The sequence below is a fragment of the Benincasa hispida genome, chromosome 4, assembly GCF_009727055.1.
Source record: "Benincasa hispida cultivar B227 chromosome 4, ASM972705v1, whole genome shotgun sequence".
In the NCBI taxonomy this organism is placed as follows: domain Eukaryota; kingdom Viridiplantae; phylum Streptophyta; class Magnoliopsida; order Cucurbitales; family Cucurbitaceae; genus Benincasa; species Benincasa hispida.
Window position 1 is genome coordinate 21,594,987 of NC_052352.1, and position 18,563 is coordinate 21,613,549.

At 35.2% G+C, this 18,563-nt stretch overlaps 2 protein-coding genes across 3 annotated transcripts; one reads left to right on the top strand and one right to left on the bottom strand.

The window, feature by feature from the left end:
• The first annotated feature begins 3,772 nt into the window (after positions 1 to 3,772).
• On the top strand, positions 3,773 to 9,157 carry LOC120075542 (protein unc-13 homolog). The gene is made up of 5 exons (XM_039029027.1): positions 3,773 to 4,291; positions 4,761 to 5,630; positions 6,308 to 6,763; positions 7,424 to 7,610; positions 7,692 to 9,157. Exons 1-5 carry the CDS (start codon positions 3,773 to 3,775, stop codon positions 8,624 to 8,626), a joined length of 2,967 nt encoding a protein of 988 aa, XP_038884955.1. The 3' UTR covers positions 8,627 to 9,157.
• Positions 9,158 to 10,350: 1,193 nt separating this feature from the next.
• LOC120075987 (nuclear pore complex protein NUP85) lies at positions 10,351 to 16,903 on the bottom strand. 2 transcript variants are annotated; one of them, XM_039029753.1, is made up of 18 exons: positions 16,518 to 16,903; positions 16,211 to 16,313; positions 15,908 to 16,018; positions 15,714 to 15,797; positions 14,980 to 15,051; positions 14,824 to 14,880; positions 13,949 to 14,068; positions 13,664 to 13,864; positions 13,389 to 13,499; positions 13,280 to 13,317; positions 13,033 to 13,189; positions 12,539 to 12,640; positions 12,377 to 12,433; positions 12,073 to 12,219; positions 11,495 to 11,565; positions 11,334 to 11,424; positions 11,112 to 11,168; positions 10,351 to 11,017 (listed from the first exon to the last, which is right to left on the bottom strand). In XM_039029753.1, the coding sequence occupies exons 1-18, from the start codon at positions 16,901 to 16,903 to the stop codon at positions 10,823 to 10,825; spliced, it is 2,160 nt and encodes a 719-aa protein (XP_038885681.1). In that variant the 3' UTR covers positions 10,351 to 10,822. The 2 variants fall into 2 exon arrangements, with proteins under 2 accessions (XP_038885681.1, XP_038885682.1); XM_039029754.1 differs by having other exon boundaries at positions 16,211 to 16,317; positions 16,518 to 16,653.
• Positions 16,904 to 18,563: the final 1,660 nt, after the last annotated feature.

Genomic DNA, 18,563 nt, shown 5'->3' on the forward strand with positions numbered 1-18,563 from the left:
CAAAACACCCCATTAATTATAATTATAAATCATAGGGACTAAATTATGACTTCATCTAATGCATGATAGCTAAATTTACAATTTAATGAAGAGAAAAAACATTGAAAGCATGAACATGCACACATCATCAAAGTTAGCTTAGTTCAACCAAAATTTACATGACTTTCTTGGGAAATTATCAGAAATAGTAAAGTTTTTCACCTTACAGAACTAGCACGCTTTTTGAAAATTTATAAGAATAGTTTTTCTCAGCCCATCTAGAGCGAGATCAGCCATCGAGATTCAGTAAAAAATCAAAATTTTCTAACTTATGAATTGTTTTAGATCTTCTCGTACGTTTTACATAATCTTTCCAAATCTTTTATCTTTTCAAATTTTCTCCAAATTTGGTTATATTTACTAAATATGATATCAATTAATTACCTAATTTTTCAAATATTTAGCATAATTTTTGTTTTCACAATTATATGAATTTTCAAATTTCTAAACGGGTTTCCAATTATCAAAATAGATTTTCCAAATTGATTCAACATTTTAAAATTTTGGGAAAAATCAAATTTTGTGAAAATTTAGTACGATTTGTGTATATATATAGAAACTCGATGTTAATATTGTTCGAGATTTCACAGATAAAGTTCAAATATATCGAATTTCAGTGTTAATTATGCCATGGATTTCACCGTTGAAGCCAAATATATAGAATCAATGTAATCTCTCTAAATCTTATACCAACTTTTATTTCTTCTCGAATTTTTCCTTGCAATATTTCCTAGATCTTTATAAAATCGTGCAAATCTTACTTCAATTTTATATTTACATAAATTTCTAAATTGATTTCTTGATTATCTAAATAATTCACCGATTATCTTTTCAAATTTCTCCAAATTATGTAATATTCTGTTTTAACTTTGGAAGGATTTGGAAAAACTACATGACATTTTGATTTTTTTAACCCAAATTTGCAATCCAGCTAGATGTAGCTAGATAAGGCCCAAAACAATCTAAGTTAGAAAAAATAAACTTTTTAACTAAATCTAGGTGTTGATCTCGCCCGAGATGGATCGAGAAAAACTATTCGTATGAATTTTTAAAAAACGTACTAGCTTTGTAATGAAAACTTAATGGTGCTATTTCTATCAATTTTCCGACTTTTTTCCTATAAGGTTAGAGGTTTAATCCCTCATTCCGTTGCTGTAAAATATAATAATAATAAATAAAAGAACATGCACACATCTTATCCAAACGGCCAATCAATTCATGAATTTTCTAAATTAAAATCCCTTTGGCCTTAATTAAGGCTTACAAAACTAGCACTCTTATTGGAAGCTCGTTCAAATAATTTTTATTTATTTTGACTTATTGGAAACTCGTTTAAATAGTTTTTCTTTATTTTGGGATTTCCCGAAAAATCTCAAGCAGATTACACACCAAAATTCTACTATTTTTTTACAAATATTATGTAATCTACCTAAATCTTATATATTTTCAAAATTCTCCAAATTTGATTATCTTTAACAAATATTATATCAAATTCTTGTGTAATTTTCAAAACTTTAAGCCAATTTTTTCCCCACAATTATATGAATTTCTAAATTTCAAAATACATTTACTAAAATTTGGGAAACATCAATCCCCTCTCCAAAAAAAAAAATAGTTTCATAGGGAAAATACATGAAACCTCGATATAAATCTATTCGAGAATTCACCGACCTCGGTGCTAATCCGTCCGTGAATAAAATTGAGATTTATATATTTTCTATATCTTACTCTTTGCTTTTTTGAAAGAAAAAAAACTTACCTAAAGTTAAGGATTTGTCAATCGGTAAATCCTTCCCAATATTTTATAATTAAAATGCAATCAATTGAATCCATCTAAACATTTTCACATTTGGAAAATAGAAATTGGGTTAAAGACTTGAAAAATTATTTAAGATGTTGATATAATATTTGGTAAAATTAAATAAATTTGGAGAAATTTTGAAAATATATAAGATTTGAAAAGATACGATATTTCCCTAAATTTAAAAATGTTGAATCAATTTGGAAAATCTATTTTGATCATTGAAAAACTTGTTTGAAATTTCAAAAATTCATATAATTGTGAAAACATAAATTATGCTAAAAATTGATAAATTAAATAATAATTTGATATAATATTTAGTAAACATAACCAAATTTGAAGAAAATTTGAAAATAATATAATGTTTGATATAACATTTAGGAAGATTACATACAAAATAAGCAAATCTCGGTGTGTATTCAGGCAATCGAAAAGACCCAAAATAATCAATAATTAAAAATGTCAATTATTTTAACTAATTCTCGACGATAGATCTCGCCCGAGATGGACCGAGAAAAACTATTTTTACAAATTTTCAAACAGCGTGTTAGTTTTGTAAAAACCTAAACGCTATCTAACAATTTCCCGATTTTTCAAATATTATGTAATATTCTCAGATCTTATACCAAATCTTATATATTTTCAAATTTTTCCAAATTCAGTTATCTTCACCAAATATTATATCAAAATCTTACGAAAATTTCAAATCTTTTAACCCACAATTTCTAATCTCTAAATGAATTTACCAATTATGCTAATGAACTTTTTAGATGGATCTCAATCATTTTGATTATTGAATTTTGGCAAAAATTAAATTCTTTTAAAAAAAAATAGGTATGATATTGAAAATATATAAAAGCACATATGTTAGTCTGTGAATTCTCAAACAGATTAATACCTAGATTTTATATAATTTTATATAATTTTTTTTACGAAACTTTTTTTTAAAGAATTAATCTTTTCCAAAATTTAAAAATCAAATTGCAATCATTCATTTAAAAATTTAGAAATTTATATAATTGTAGAAACAAAAATGAGTCAAAAAATTTAAAAATTACATGAGAAAATATTCGAAAAAGAAAGCTAATTTCTAGACATGCCTATGGGGTGGGGTGGGGCCATTCATCATCTTGTCTTTGCTCCCCATTTCATTCTCCATGTCCGTGAAATTCGTCATTTCCTACGAGAAATTTTCCCCATTAACTTTTTTTAAATTGTTTATTAGAGTTAGTTTTACATGACAATTTTGATTTAAAAATAAATTATTCAAATTTTGACATAAAAAAAAACTAATTAATTTTTTTAAGCAGAAAAAATAAATATAAATCAAATTATTCACCTATATAATTTAAATTTAAATATTCAATTTAAACATATTCATTATTTTTCATAATAAATAATCAAATTTAAAATTTAAATGTAATATTTATATAATAATAATAATAACATAACATTAGATAACTATACTAAATAAATAGGTAGAAACTACTCAGGGCGGGGACGGGAACGAGGCAAAGGCAGGAGCGGAAGACGGAAAATGCATTCTCCGTCCCCGTTTAACTCACATAATTTTTTTTTTCTAGATTCCTTCCCCGCCCAATTGAAAATCTCGTCCCATTTGGGATGAACTCCGCGGGCCTCATCTCGTGAAAAAATTGGACATCTCTCCTCATTGGGTAAGATAAAGATTTCAAGGTCGCGTTATTTCTAAAAGGTAAAGCGTATTATTTTGTTTTTTTTTTTTAAAAAAAAAAGAGCCGTAGTATTTATTTTTGTTTTGTTAATGAAAACGATAATTAAATTTTCAATATTAAAAATAAAAAAGGAAAAATGATACCCGCTCTTACTTTTTAGTCCATCTTTCTCCACTCTCGACGCGCTCTCTCTCTCTCTTCTCTTTCTCTCTCCTCCTCCCCTCTCTCTCTCTCCTCCATGGCTCACCTCTTCAGAGACCTCACTCTGGGCCATTCCAAGAGAGAGTCCACTCCGCCGCCGCCGTCTCCGCCGCCGTCTATTACCCCCGTCCGCCCTGTCATTGCTGCTCCCGATCTTCCTTCTCCATTTGGCCAACTTGCTTCTCAACTCTCCGATTCCGATCTCCGTCTCACCGCTTTCGAGATCTTCGTCGCCGCCTGTCGGACCTCTTCCGGCAAGCATCTCACCTATGTCTCTTCCGCCAATTCGCATGCAGACTCTCCTACTAATCACCACTCCCCGAGCTCCCCTGGATTGCAGCGATCTCTCACTTCCACTGCCGCCTCTAAGGTTAAGAAGGCATTGGGCCTCAAATCTCCCGGTTCTGGCTCCAAGAAGAGTCCTGGCTCCGGCTCCAGTCAAAGCAAGTCTAGGCGACCTTTGACTGTGGGTGAATTGATGAGGTTCCAAATGGGGGTTTCTGAGACTGTCGATTCAAGAGTTCGGAGAGCGCTCCTTAGAATTTCTGCTGGCCAGGTTTTTGTCCAATTTTTTCATTACATGCCAAATTTTGATTATCCTATCCACGTGTTTTCACTTTGTTATCGCTGGGCGTAAAGTATTATCGGTATTGGTGGAAGCCATTCTCTTCCTAGTCTTTTACTTATTCCTTTTTTCCCCTTGTTTTGTGAATACGATTTTGAATTATTGAAGCTCTAGCAATTGTTGATCTTGTGCGTCGTGTTAAAATATGATTCAGCTTGGCGTAAACAATGTAAGTGATGGCAATGATGATGGTTTAGACATACCATGTGAAAATGTAACTAAAATTCCGGATCAGAGTTGGTAGATTACATTGAATTTTGTGAATTTGCATGTGTTTTGCTCTTGCAATAAGTGAAAATAGTATCTCTATCTCCATCCAATTGGAAACACAATGTGTTTCATTTGAAGGCATACTTAGTTTTTGTCTATTTCTGATCTGTATTTTCTTAAATTGTTACAGGTGGGAAGAAGAATTGAGTCAGTTGTAGTTCCTCTAGAACTATTGCAGCAGCTCAAGGCTTCAGATTTTACAGATCATCAGGAGTATGAAGCTTGGCAAAAGCGGACTTTGAGAGTTTTAGAAGCCGGTCTCCTTTTGCATCCTAAAATCCCCGTTGATAAATCAAATGCTACAGGACAGAGGCTCAAACAAATAATTCATGCAGCATTAGATAGGCCCATAGAAACTGGCAAAAATAATGAGTCTATGCAAGTTCTTCGCAGTGCTGTTACGTCTCTTGCTTCCAGATCATTGGATGGATCACTAAATGAGGTATGCCACTGGGCCGATGGAATGCCTCTAAATCTCAGACTTTATGTGATGCTTCTCGAAGCCTGTTTTGATGCTAACGATGAAACGTCTATCATTGAAGAAATTGATGAGCTCATGGAGCATATTAAGAAGACTTGGGGAATGCTTGGGTTGAACCAAATGTTGCACAATCTTTGTTTTACCTGGGTTTTATTTCACAGATTTGTTGCTACTGGCCAAGCTGAACTGGATTTGCTTTATGGTGCTGATAGTCAGCTAACGGAAGTTGCTAAAGATGCAAAGACCTCAAAAGATGCTGACTATGCCAAGGTTTTGAGTTCTACATTGAGCTCAATTCTGGGTTGGGCAGAGAAGAGGCTACTTGCTTACCATGATACGTTCGATTCTGGGAATATTGATACCATGCAAGGCATTGTATCTTTGGGGGTATCAGCAGCTAAAATTCTAGTTGAAGATGTCTCAAATGAGTACCGGAGAAGGAGGAAAGGCGAGGTTGATGTTCCACGTAGCAGGATTGACACTTACATTAGGTCATCACTGCGTACTGCTTTTGCTCAGGCAAGCTATACCTGCTCCAACATTCCCTTTTTAAGTTATGACTGGTGATGAGATACATCATACTCACGTCCTGGGTTGTCTCTAAGACCTCTGCTACTCAGTAGAATTGGCCTTTTCTACTGCACTAAAAAAAGGATGAGAAAAAGCTGATGCTTTATAGTGTTAGGTGTCAAACGTTCATTGCATTTTATTTTCCTGACATGGAAGTTGCTGAAAATTAATGCACAGAGACAGAGAATTTTTCATTGCCGTTTCATTTTATAAATTCGTTTGACCTTTAAATGTACATAGTTTTAGTACAAGTGAGGCACCAGAGACCTTACCTCAACCTCTTGGCACTCTGCAATGCTTTGACATTTTTAATACCCCCCAAAAGAAGTGGAATGTCAGTTTATGTATACAACCTCTAAGATAAAACCCTCATGTTCTTTTCTTCATCTCATGCTTCATAATATTTTATTTTCCATGTATATTTATTTTAATAGTGTGTCTTACCTCACTAAAACCCACATTTTCCCCACCTCATCCTGTGGCCATTACGCCTTACAGGCTCCGTGCGCTTTGAAAACAGTGATTGTGTCTATTTAAGATTAGAAGCCTTCAGCATCCTTTTATTATGGTGAACTTTCTCACAGTAATGTCTATTCCTGACAGTTTTCCTTTTTTTTATTAAGTAGAAAATGGAAAAGGCAGATTCAAGTAGGAGAGCATCAAAAAGCCGGCCAAATTCTCTTCCCCTCTTAGCCATTCTTGCAAAGGATGTTGGTGATCTTGCAGTCAATGAGAAGGAGGTTTTCAGTCCGATACTCAAAAAATGGCATCCATTTGCTGCAGGAGTGGCTGTAGCCACTCTTCATGCTTGTTATGGAAATGAATTGAAACAATTTGTTTCGGGTATTGGAGAGTTAACACCAGATGCTATACAAGTGCTTAGAGCTGCTGATAAGCTAGAGAAAGATCTTGTGCAAATAGCGGTTGAAGATTCTGTGGACAGCGATGATGGTGGCAAGGCAATAATTCGAGAGATGCCTCCTTTTGAGGCTGATTCTGCAATTGCCAATCTTGTTAAATCATGGATAAAAACAAGATTGGACAGAATGAAGGAATGGATGGACCGAAATTTGCAACAAGAGGTGTGTGCTATAATTTGCACGTGTTGGTGCAGTATGTTATCATTTTCCCTGTGAAAAGTACTTTATGAAATAAATAGCATGTTGAGATCATGGTCCAGGGACTCTCTCTGTCTCATTATTCCATTACTCTGCATACCGAGTTCTATCATCTTTATCTCCCTTTTGAATCTATTTTATGTTCTACTTGGTTATGACATGTCAATAGCTGCAACATTTGGTTTCGCAAATTGTGTTATTACTACTTGGTGCTTTACTATTTTCGTTTTTATCAATCTTCACTGCCTAGCAGTAGGTTATATTTAAAATGATAAAAGGTACAACTTTTCTGATTTGTGGATGCAAATTAGTGAGGCACCGATTTTACTTTTAAGTTGCCTCTTAATTCTCCAAAAGCATTTAGCGATTGGACATGCCTACTCCAACTAGTTGCTTCCATCAATGATTGTTTGACATGGCTTGCATCAATAATTGCTTTCATGGTTATCGACTGGTTGGTAAAAGTTTCATTTTTTATCCTTTATATTGAATTTTTCTATGCTATTGATGAACTTTGTCGTATTATATTTCTAGGTTCTTGCCACTGCTGCTCTTTCTTCTTTTTCTAGAATAAAATTTGTCATATCATTCGTATTGACCAAGTGACTTTCACGATGATTTAAGGTATGGAATCCAAAAGAAAATCAAGGATTTGCACCATCTGCTGTTGAGGTTCTGCGAATAATGGATGAAACATTGGATGCATACTTTCAGCTGCCGATACCAATGCATCCTGCTTTACTTCCTGATTTGGTGGCTGGTCTTGATAGATGTCTTCAGTATTATATAATGAAAGCGAGATCTGGCTGTGGTATTTTCTCCAAACATTAATTTACTGTTGTAAGTTGATATTATCCATGTTATAACCTTTTCTATTTTTCTGGATCTACAGGATCACGAAATACATATATTCCAACTATGCCAGCATTGACCAGATGTACGATTGGATCAAAGTTCCAAGGCTTTGGGAAGAAGAAAGAAAAATTACCAAATTCTCAGAGGAAAAATGCGCAGGTTGCAACATTGAATGGGGACAATTCACTTGGGATGCCTCATATCTGTGTTCGTATAAACACATTCCATCGAATTCGAGGTGAGCTGGAGGTAATGGAGAAAAGAATAATCACTCATCTTAGGAATTCTGAGTCTGCTCATGCCGAAGATTTTACTAATGGTTTGGGGAAGAAGTTCGAACTCTCACCAGCTGCTTGTGTGGAAGGAGTCCAGCAACTCAGTGAGGCCGTTGCTTACAAAGTCGTTTTCCATGATTTAAGTCATGTTTTATGGGATGGTCTATATGTAGGGGAGCCCTCATCGTCTAGGATTGAGCCTTTCCTTCAGGAGCTCGAGCGGCACTTGCTCATCATTTCTGACACCGTGCATGAAAGAGTTCGAACAAGGATTATTACTGACATAATGAAAGCTTCTTTTGATGGATTCTTACTTGTTTTGCTTGCTGGAGGCCCTTTGCGTGCGTTTTCCCGGCAAGACTCTCAAATAATTGAAGACGATTTCAAATTACTCAAAGATTTATTCTGGGCAAATGGGGATGGTTTACCATTGGAGTTAATTGATAAGTTTTCAACCACATTGAGAGGCATCCTTCCTCTTATGCGAACCGATACAGAGAGTATCATAGAGCGGTTCAAACGCGTGACGGTGGAGACGTTTGGATCTTCTGCAAAATCTAGGCTTCCATTACCTCCTACTTCAGGGCAATGGAATCCAACTGAGCCAAACACTCTCCTACGTGTTCTGTGCTACCGAAATGACGATGCAGCTTCAAAGTTCCTAAAGAAAACTTACAATTTGCCTAAGAAGTTGTAATAGCCAGGTGAATGAAAGAGATTAATGCTCCGTCAAAAATGGTGACCCTTCTGCAGGGTCCCCTTGTGAAGAAGATTTGAAGAAGATTGCACCGAAAAAGAAAAAGAAAAAAAAAAAAAAGCATTCAAAGAGAACAGGAGCACCCCGTGCTGCTGCTGTTTGGGTTTCTGCGAAGTTGAAGGTTATAGGAGGGGGGGCTGCTGAAGCTTCGGAAGAAAAGGTATGTTGATATTTATTTACAATTCAATTGCTCCATCAATGAAAGTATTTTAAGTAATCATTTTTAGTGCTGCTTTTGTCTTAGAGAAGGCTATCCATCCCTCCACTAGGCACAATCTCAGAAAGGTCACTGTTAATTATTCTTTTTTTTTTTCTTTCTTCTCATTTTGGTATCCTATACAATGATATATGTCATTAGGAGATAGAATCATTTTCGGCTGTGTATTCTATTTGTTATTTTCTAACGGTATTCTGGTATTAGTGTGTATTATATTATATATATATAGCACAACTTTTTTTTTTGCCATGTAATATTTTCCACATGTACATCTTATAGCATTAGGGAAGTGAATGAGAATTGGTTTGAGTGAATTGTTTGCCAGAGTATATGCTGAAACCAATTTTCTTAAAAGCTGAATCAATTTAAACTAATCATTAGTTAAAGTCTCGGTTTGATAACTGTTTTGTTTTTTAAAATTAAGTTTATGTATATTTTTCACCAATAGCTTAAACAACTAAGTCAAATTTTGAGAACTAAAAAAAGTTTTTGTTTTTTGAATTTAGTTAAGAGTTCAACCATTATAATTAAAAAAATGTAAATCATATGTAAATCATGGTAAAAAAATGTAGATGATATAAATTTAATTTAAAAAAAAAACAAAAATAAAATAATTATAATTGAGATCTAAATGATTCTATTCCACGACTATTGAATCATGTTTGAGAATTCAGAAACTAATAATTGAAATCTTGAATTGCAAAAGATATCTCATTTCAAGGATGATGAAACTGCTGAATGGGCTTCACTTTCGAATCTTTTATGCTCTCATCCCTTTTAACTACTGCTGTTGACACTTGGAGCTGGCCTATTGAACCATCCAAGTTTTTTTTTCCCGCGGTTCTTTGACAATGTGGAGTGAAAATTGACTCTTTTTTTCCGCCTGTTAAGTTATATTTATTTTGCGATTACCTTTCATTGTTAGAACAATGGTGGCAGTTTTATTATAGCATCATCAAAGGAGATGCCAAACCATTTAAAATGATGAGAAAACTCCATTGCCTTGGAATTAATCACGATGCATACTCTATACATAAGCTGAAAACATTTGATATTTGATTAAAAATCACTTTCAAATTAAAGTAATCATTTAGTCCATGAACTTCAGATCGTAATGTTTTAGTCCCTCAACTTTTAATTTTATTATAATTGAATCCCTAAATGTTATGTAATCCTTGTTTTAAAAATAAGTATTAAGATTCAATGAGATTTACTACATAAATAAATTAATAAATTAATTAGAAACTCAATATTTTTATAAGTATACATCATAAAATAATAAAAATTAACATCTAATTTTGATAAATTTATTTAAGTTGGAGACTAAGTCATTACAAACTAAAGTTAACCTATTAATGCTTTGTAATGGTGTATATGCTCACACATCACACCCTATTGTCGTTTCTTTTTTCAAACGACGTTCCAATTTGTCCAGAAAAAACAATCATAATTGTAAATCCGTTTTCTTTTTGGATAAAATCTAATCAAACTAAACCTAATTGTATACGGTCCTATAGGAGATACAAATGTCTAAGCTGTAGCATAGTTTAGTTATAATTGACATGCACTTTTGTACTACTTGAGGTTTGAATTCACTTGCGAACAACCATTAATGTAATAAACATATGCATGGGTGATCTTCATGTCCCATGAACCTCCTATCAAAACAAGATTGGGACTACCCTTACCCTAAAGACAAATAGTGAAATCTTCAACAGTAGGAACAATACTAATGAGGAAGCCATGAAGATGGACATGCAGTTCATGAGTGATCAGTCCTCAAAAGAGGGGGAAGCCAGCTGAAAAGTAGGCCATCTCTACAAATACGTTGACGAGGGAACATACCATCATAATTTTATTGATGGTGATAGATAACTGCAGCCAGGAAGTGGTTGTCCACGTCATCGCCATCATCATTGTCACCCCTCGAGAAAAGCACGTCCAAGATTTTTGGCAAGAGCCAGCCTGATGGAGCTCAAGGCCAGAGGTGGCAAGTCAGATTCGACAAAGTCAGGTCGAAGCCTTGCCATTGACAGCTCTTGTAGTTTATTCAACAAAAGGTTGGTCTGCTCAACGTTTAGTAGAGGACCTTCGTGCCAATCAATAAGCTTCAACTGCAGATTGTTGAAGATGTGATTCTATAATTATCATTGTAACTAAAAAAACCACGTCATTCAGCAATGTACAAGAATATAATTATATAATTACCGAGTCATTTAAAATTGGTAGCCAAAAGCGCTGAGGTGTTGACGGGTTCTTCATAAGCTGCAGAGTCCAATAAATATTTGGTGACTAAATAATGTCAAATAATAAGGAATTTGATTAGAAGCCAGCCGTACAATTCGTCTTTAAAATGTTAAAACTGATTTTGAAATAGTTCAATCAAAGCTTTGACTGTGTGCTCTTATATAAGGGAAGGTCGAGTAATACCGCAATGAGAGAGTCTACTGCAGACTGTGCAACACCTGTAGTTTTCCCCTTGTTATGAACCTGATGAAGCGATTTTTTGAAATCACTGTACCTATTCATCCACCAGCGATTAGATGAGAAAATAAATTGAAAGAAAAGAGAAGTAACGAAACGGAACATACTTGTGGAGAAACTCAAGCCCTCCAGTATTCTTAGATTCAGAACCCAACAATTCAATCAATCCATCCCATTGCTGTAAAACAGATCAATGGTGAATATGAATACAAGATCGATTGCACAAATACTGAATGTTTTCACAAGTAGTGAACATCAATTAAAGACGATTAATAAGCAATGCTAGAGAATGATACCACAAAGATGAAATTAACCAGACATTTATGTAACAAATCCAGTTTTGAAAGAGCTGGATTTAAGGAGGGGTCCTCTAAACCAAATATTTCCAATATTCTAGTTAGTGTGTGTGACCTGCCTGACGTTTTTTTCTCAAAGTTTATGCATTTGGTTAGAGAGTGATTTTACCCATTAAAAGCACGTTTATAAAAAAATTTCAATAATCAAGAGTGGTTTGAGAAATTCTAATGGAAACAAAAAGGCACTTAATTGTTTTTAAGCGTTTAACTAATTATTTTCCAAACATGCTAATATAATGAGTGCTTCACTAAAGACACTTTTTCAAAAGGCAGGCCAAAACACACTAACTTGGGATCGTGGAAATGCAGGATATAGAGATGTTTATTACCTTGAAACTTTCATCAGATATGGACTTTCCAACTGAATCAAACAATTGCTGGGCAATCTTGTTAAGGCGAACTTCATCCCCAGCTTGCCTAAGCCAAAAAACTCCACAACCTTTCCGACCATGCTTCCAATGGTAAACTCCAGCAATCTGAAAATTAGGATAATTTTTTTTTAATGAGAATGTTCGCGAACGTAAATGAATATGAACTCCTAGAATACTTGTGGTGTCCGTTACAAAATTTGCCTTGTTGTAGGCTGAAAAGTAGTAACTTAAAAGCACCACCAGAATGTAGAAACACACGTACCTTCATAATGTTTGAACTAAGGCTGTCGAGTTCATATAAACGGCATATCTCTAAATTCTACAAAGAGAACCAAACCATGTTAAAATTCACATTCAAAAGATAAAACCAAATCAAGCAGAAACTGTAGAGGTTCCAACTAAAAGTAAAACGTATATCAATCACCTTAAGTAGCATCCCATTATGTTGAACAGCTTGACTGTATAACAAAGTTTCTAGAAAACCAATTCCCTGCTTTGCGCATGATGTTAAGTAAATCGGAGCTATCTGAGAGACACATAAGTATCAGATGCATGAGATAGTTGATGCTGTGGGGAAGAATTTTCAACACCTTATATAAATAAATATAAATAAACAGTTTGAACTATGTCAAGAAAATTGTAGGCACGTCAACTGTTAAGAATCTAGTTTAAACAGCTAAAAATGCCTAATTGAACTTTTTTTTTTCTCCCTCTTATTTTTAACCTAGGACCCGACAAACATAAACTTCGTAAATATTTATCTCCTATCTAGAGGAACACAACTCCAATGAGAAAAAAAAAATGATACAACAAGATTTCAGTAAACAATCTACATGATGAATAGAACTATTCAGAATATCCTTCTCCAAATCTTTTAGGCAAACCCATTACAAAAAAGGAAAAAAGAAAAGCACAAACCTGCAAAGTAAATGCATGTGAACAGAGAACCTGAGCATAAACAAGACGATGAAGTTCCTCTATGCTAACTCCCCCAAGATCATGGCGCTCTTCTTGTAGAAGGATTTCTGCTTGATCACTCTCTTTAGTCAATAATTCCATGGCATGTGTAACCATCCTACCAATAAATAAACAAAACAAAACTAAAAAGCTTTAAACTCTATGCACTAATGCATGTCTAGGGCATAGGCATCAAAGATAAGCTCACCAGGGGCCAAATCCTCTAGAACACTCTGCTAAAACAACCTGAGCCACAACAGAGAAACCCCCCAAGTCAAAGAAAGAAGATCAGATAAGATATAATCCACATTCCTTACCTCTGTACTTTCTCCAAGAATTCCAATTATTAGCCCCATCAAGCGATCAGTTTTAGAAGCTGGTTTTAACTGCATACATCTTTCTGCAAGGTTGTACATGCTTTCTAGACCCTGTCTAAACAGAAATAAATATTAACCTCTTAAAGGGAAATGTGTTGGCTAGAGAGACGGTGTCAAGTTATTCTAAAAATCGGAACTGAAAATTAGTAGAACTCCATCCAGTTCTACAGAGAATGTGCAGGCTGCAGGGAGCGTATCAAGCAGATGAACATTACCATTGCGAATGGTCTAACATACAAAAGCTGAGAGATATACAGCTCCATCCAGTTGCAGGTCGCACCACTGAGGCTCTCAACATTTCCTAGAATGATCTGAAGCATGTTCCGCAAACCTTTTCTGGTCTGAACATGAGCACATTGAACCCAAAACGCAGAGCCGTCCAACTTGGTTATTTTCGACCGCCATTTTTCCCATGCCTGTTGGACAATATGAGTATTCTGGACCATGTGTCAAGGTTTTTCATAAAAAGGTGCGCAAATTTTTAATTTAATTCAACATACCTTGGTAAAATCAGGCTTAGTTTTGAAGCATTCGCCAAATGTACCAGAATCCAACTCAGGGCGCATGCGTGGCATTTCTGAAATAAGAAAAGCCACTGCCTCTACCAGTCCATTCTCTGTCTGTCATTCATAAGGTATCAGATAAAGTTATAAAAAGAAATTTCTATGGACACAACATTACTCTTATATTTAGATATATGTAAATTGACAAAATACAAGAACACTTCAATCACCACGAAAAGTAACATAACTGCCTAATTTTAGCCAAAGACTGTAATGAGGACAAGAAGTTAAATGATAAAATTCATCAACCTTCGAGAGATCAGTTCATCCATCACCGGGGAACATATATTCTCCTTGTTTTTTAGTTACATCATATCAAAATCTTAAGGTACAATCTTGTCAATGGAAAAGACCCACTCGAACAAGGAATGTTTAAATAGATTCCTCTCTCATATTTAACTCATCAATCACATTCCTCCATTAGGTAATATACTACACCTTATAGAATTATTTTTCTCTTCCAGGAAGCCTTGCTCAATTTTTCTACAACCACTGAAGTTCTTTTATACGACAAATGTTTGAAATTTAATTTGCATTTTTTACGAATCTATGGACTATACCCCAATTAGCCAACACGCGTAACCACTGACCAGTGCATGTTTGCTTAGTAAAACCTTCATTCTTCATCAGTTCCTTCCCCACTGAGTTATGGCCAAACTCTATTTTAAGGAAAACTATATAACGAGTGAGTGTGATGGTACAAAGATACAAATGAAGATGCAACAGCAACTCATAGATCAAAGAATGCATATTCACACATAATACTTGGGGTTCTTTTGCAATACACAAGCAACAGAAAATTTCTGACAAACCTCCCGATTGCTAAGCTGATCCAGCTGATAAGATCCATGTAGGCGCAACATTTTCACCTGCAAGCAGAATCAGCATTTTCTCGTTTTCAAGCACTGGATGATGCCACATGGTTAAAAAGAATGGAATACCAAATGGAAAATCCTATAACCACTTACCACAATCTCTTGCCAGCCAACTGCTAATGCTGATAAAATCAAATCCCAATAACTTGGATTATCCTCAACTACCTTGACATAAATAAATAAATAAATAAATAAAAAGAGAGAGAGAGGAAAAAAGAAAAGAAAAGAGTAATGGATTGACCACCAATGATCAAAAAGAACAATGAATGCTAACATTTGCAAATATCAAGTGACGAATCCAATAGCCTAGTAGGGAAATAAATCCATCAAGCCAACTTAACCAAAAAGACTATTTATGAAATTTATTGAGGCAGAAGTTATAATATTCAAAACCACTCTGACAATTCCACTTCGTATGGCAACAAAAAGATGTTGCATTCACCTTCTCCAGCTCAGAAGCAGAGAGTAGCCACTCTCCTCATGGAAAATGACAAAGAACAACTACTACCTATCAGAAATACTGCATGGCAGAAAGAGGTGAACTAGAACTAAGATAAAGCTTGTTCGGACCTGATGGTTTAATCTGGCCAAGGAGGTGGTCTACGTACTGAGCTGACAAAATTGGGAGTGAAGAAAAAAAGGTTGTTTAAAGTGTTTAACAAATTAATAAAGAAAAATCAGCAAAGACTCTAAATTCTTTTGAGAAGACTCTAAATTCTTGGGCTCATATAATTTGTGTACCCTAGTGCATACACAAAACAGAAATAGGACTTAACACAATGGTAATAAGATAAACAGAAAAAAGAAAATGGAGCAAAATTTGGAACCTGTAAGTTATTGAGCTCTTTTCGAAAATCAAGAAGTTTTGAATGGATTGTTGATTGTGTGGTTGAGAGGACGCTATCATATTCCTGCCATGAAAAGACAAGTATGAGCCATCAACAGACAATTATTACCGTTAGTGGGAATACACCGATAAAGTTCTTAAAGAAAAGAATGAAGAAGATGGGAAGATCAGTACAGCTAACCAATCAACAAGGCGTTCATTAAGCCACCAATGAGACTGCTTGTCGGCATAAAACACATCCATCAGCTCCCATGCAGCTTTCAAACAAGTAGGCTCCTTGACTTTCTATAGAGATTCTTAAAATGTCAATAACAAGATTACTTATGCATAAAAAAAGAAAGTTTTAGCATCAGCAACTTCATATCAACAATGACACTACTATTAAACTTAATGACATGCAAAAACTTCCACGCCTTATTACTAGATAGAGCTACCTGAAGTCAAAATTAAAATGCAACTCCAAACACACCAACTCACCTTCAAAATTTCCAGGGGATCCTCAATCGCTGAGCTAGGAATTGACTTCGGATTACCAATAACTGAACTGATGTCCTTGCTATACTCCGCTAAGTATTCCCACCTGTCTTCAAAAGTGTTCCTTCTAATCAGTAAAGGATTGACTCAACGTGCACCAAACATGTTCGAAATATAAAAAGTATAAATCAGCAGAACTCTTTCCAATTCCAATTCACAATGCAATAGAATGCTAGTTTTCTTACTGAAAAATACAATCCACCAGATGAAAGTATAAATTCTCAGTTACCGAAAGATTCTTAGCCCTTACCCATCCGGATTAAACCGTGACAAACCCATCGACATCTTCGACAATCCCGAAACCATACGTTTCCGACTCTGAAGAAGCGCAAAGGGGGAGACTGAACCGTACGCGATCCTCCGAAACTCTGCAGCACTAGTTTCTCCGTCTCCGTTTCTGATCTTCACCTCCAATACTTGTCCGCCAACTTCACCGTCATCAGAGTCTGAGGAATGGTCACCACACTGCTGCTTGAAAATGGAAACACGGAAGGAGTTGCCTCTGGCCCAGGAAATGGATAATCGAGCTATAGGAGGCTTAAGTTCGTGCCGGAGAGGATAGACCACTTCTCGAGCCTCCAAAGAGGACAAGACTAGGGCATCGCCGGGATAAGAATCAAAGGCGGGGCCTGGCATTTCAGCAGCCTCAGTTCACCGGAATGGGAATCGAGTAGAGTGAGTAAACTCTGCTAGGGTTTCGGGAGCGGAGAAACAATTCGAAGAAGAAAAAGGAAAAAAGCGGGAAAGACAACAGTGAGGTCTAATTAAACCCTAACTTCCCGGTTAGGTGTAAATAACGAACCCGGTCCTATTTCGAACCAAATGTTATAGTTTTTTTTTTTAATTCATCAAAATAATAATAACATGGGGGGATGGGTTGGTTTAATCATATACCCAAATTTTGAAAAGATTAATTGTTTAGACTTATTCTTGTAAGTATATTTAAATCTTTTCATTTATACTTTTAGTGTTGTTTGGGTCTAATATGAGTTGAGATCCAATATTATCTTAGTGTTTAGGAGCCAGTTTTGTATGTAATCCATTTCAAATGTCCAATCCACTTATTTGTCAACAGTAATTTCAATTTGGAGGAGATGTTTCGTATCTCTCCCCTTTCCCTCACACGTCTCTCTTCTCTCCCCTTCCCCTCACACGTCTCTCTTCTCTTCCATTTCCCTCACGTGATTCCCATTTCTCAATTTTCATTCCTCAAATCTCTTCTCTCCACTTTTCCTCCACCGTTTCTCATCCCTCAGATCTCCGCTCTCCTCTATCCCTCAACACGATTCCCATTTCTCAAATCTCATCCCTCATATCTCTTCTCTCCTCTCCCCTCACGCGTTTCTCATCCCTTAGATCTCTCATCTCAAACCCTCATATCTGAAACCCTAATGTCAAACCCTTCTCATATCTTTCATCTCAAATTCTCAAATTTGAAACCCCTTAGATCTCTCATCTCAAATTCTCAAATTTGAAACCCCTTAGATCTCTCATCTCAAACCCTATCGTCTAACTCTCAGTTCTCTCGTTTCATCGATTCTTTCCCTGCATGCAGATCTCTTGATTTTTTCATAGTTTCTCGACTAATATGTTGATTTTCGGACCAGTCCTCTTTTCCCTCGTTGTTTTGATGAAAAGCTCAACTAGGCCCTTGTCGGTTCGATGGTCCTCCTTTCACCTATAACTTATTCTACATTTGGAATTTGGTCGTCGGTTCTCTTTTAGGTTGTCGATCATTGAATGCATGGTTGGAGGCTGTTTGAAGACAGTGAAGCTCGGTGGGGGAGAATACCATTTACCTTAGGTTTATTTTCTAAATCCTAAGAGGTTGATGATGAGTTATTCCATCTTATTATTTCTTCATAAAATCTCAATTTCATGTTGTTATTCTCTTATATATCTCATGTTTTATGTTCTAAACTGCAATTTTTTTAAAAAATATTCAATTTCATTCATATAATTCCAATTTGTATCAATTCGTAGTTTGTTTTTACTTTATTGGATTTGAAGTCTCTATTGTATTTAATTATGTGTTTTAACTCATTGTTGTGTTTGAACCCTCTGCTGAGTACGACCGAACCATATGTTGTGTTTCATTAAACTCTTTGTTGTGTTTAATTATGTGTTCTAATCCATGCAATGTTCAATTCTCTGTTGTGTTTAAATATGTGTTCCAACTCATGCAATGTTCAATTATGTGTGTACTTTTCATTATTGCAATGACCCCATCCACTTTTATTTATTGATTTTGTTTGCTGAACTACACTATGATTTTAGTTTTGTTTTCGTCCAATTC

What these genes read in the sequence shown, in the direction of transcription:
- LOC120075542 (XM_039029027.1), top strand. Translation starts at nt 3,773, where the DNA reads ATGGCTCACCTCTTCAGAGACCTCACTCTGGGCCATTCCAAGAGAGAG. An exon ending in TTAGAATTTCTGCTGGCCAG is followed by an intron (nt 4,292 to 4,760) that starts GTTTTTGTCCAA and finishes AAATTGTTACAG; the next exon opens with GTGGGAAGAAGAATTGAGTC. An exon ending in GAAAGCGAGATCTGGCTGTG is followed by an intron (nt 7,611 to 7,691) that starts GTATTTTCTCCA and finishes CTGGATCTACAG; the next exon opens with GATCACGAAATACATATATT.
- LOC120075987 (XM_039029753.1), bottom strand. Translation starts at nt 16,903, where the DNA reads ATGCCAGGCCCCGCCTTTGATTCTTATCCCGGCGATGCCCTAGTCTTG. An exon ending in GCCTTGTTGATTGGTTAGCT is followed by an intron (nt 15,798 to 15,907) that starts GTACTGATCTTC and finishes TTTTCATGGCAG; the next exon opens with GAATATGATAGCGTCCTCTC. An exon ending in ATAATGGGATGCTACTTAAG is followed by an intron (nt 12,434 to 12,538) that starts GTGATTGATATA and finishes TTCTCTTTGTAG; the next exon opens with AATTTAGAGATATGCCGTTT.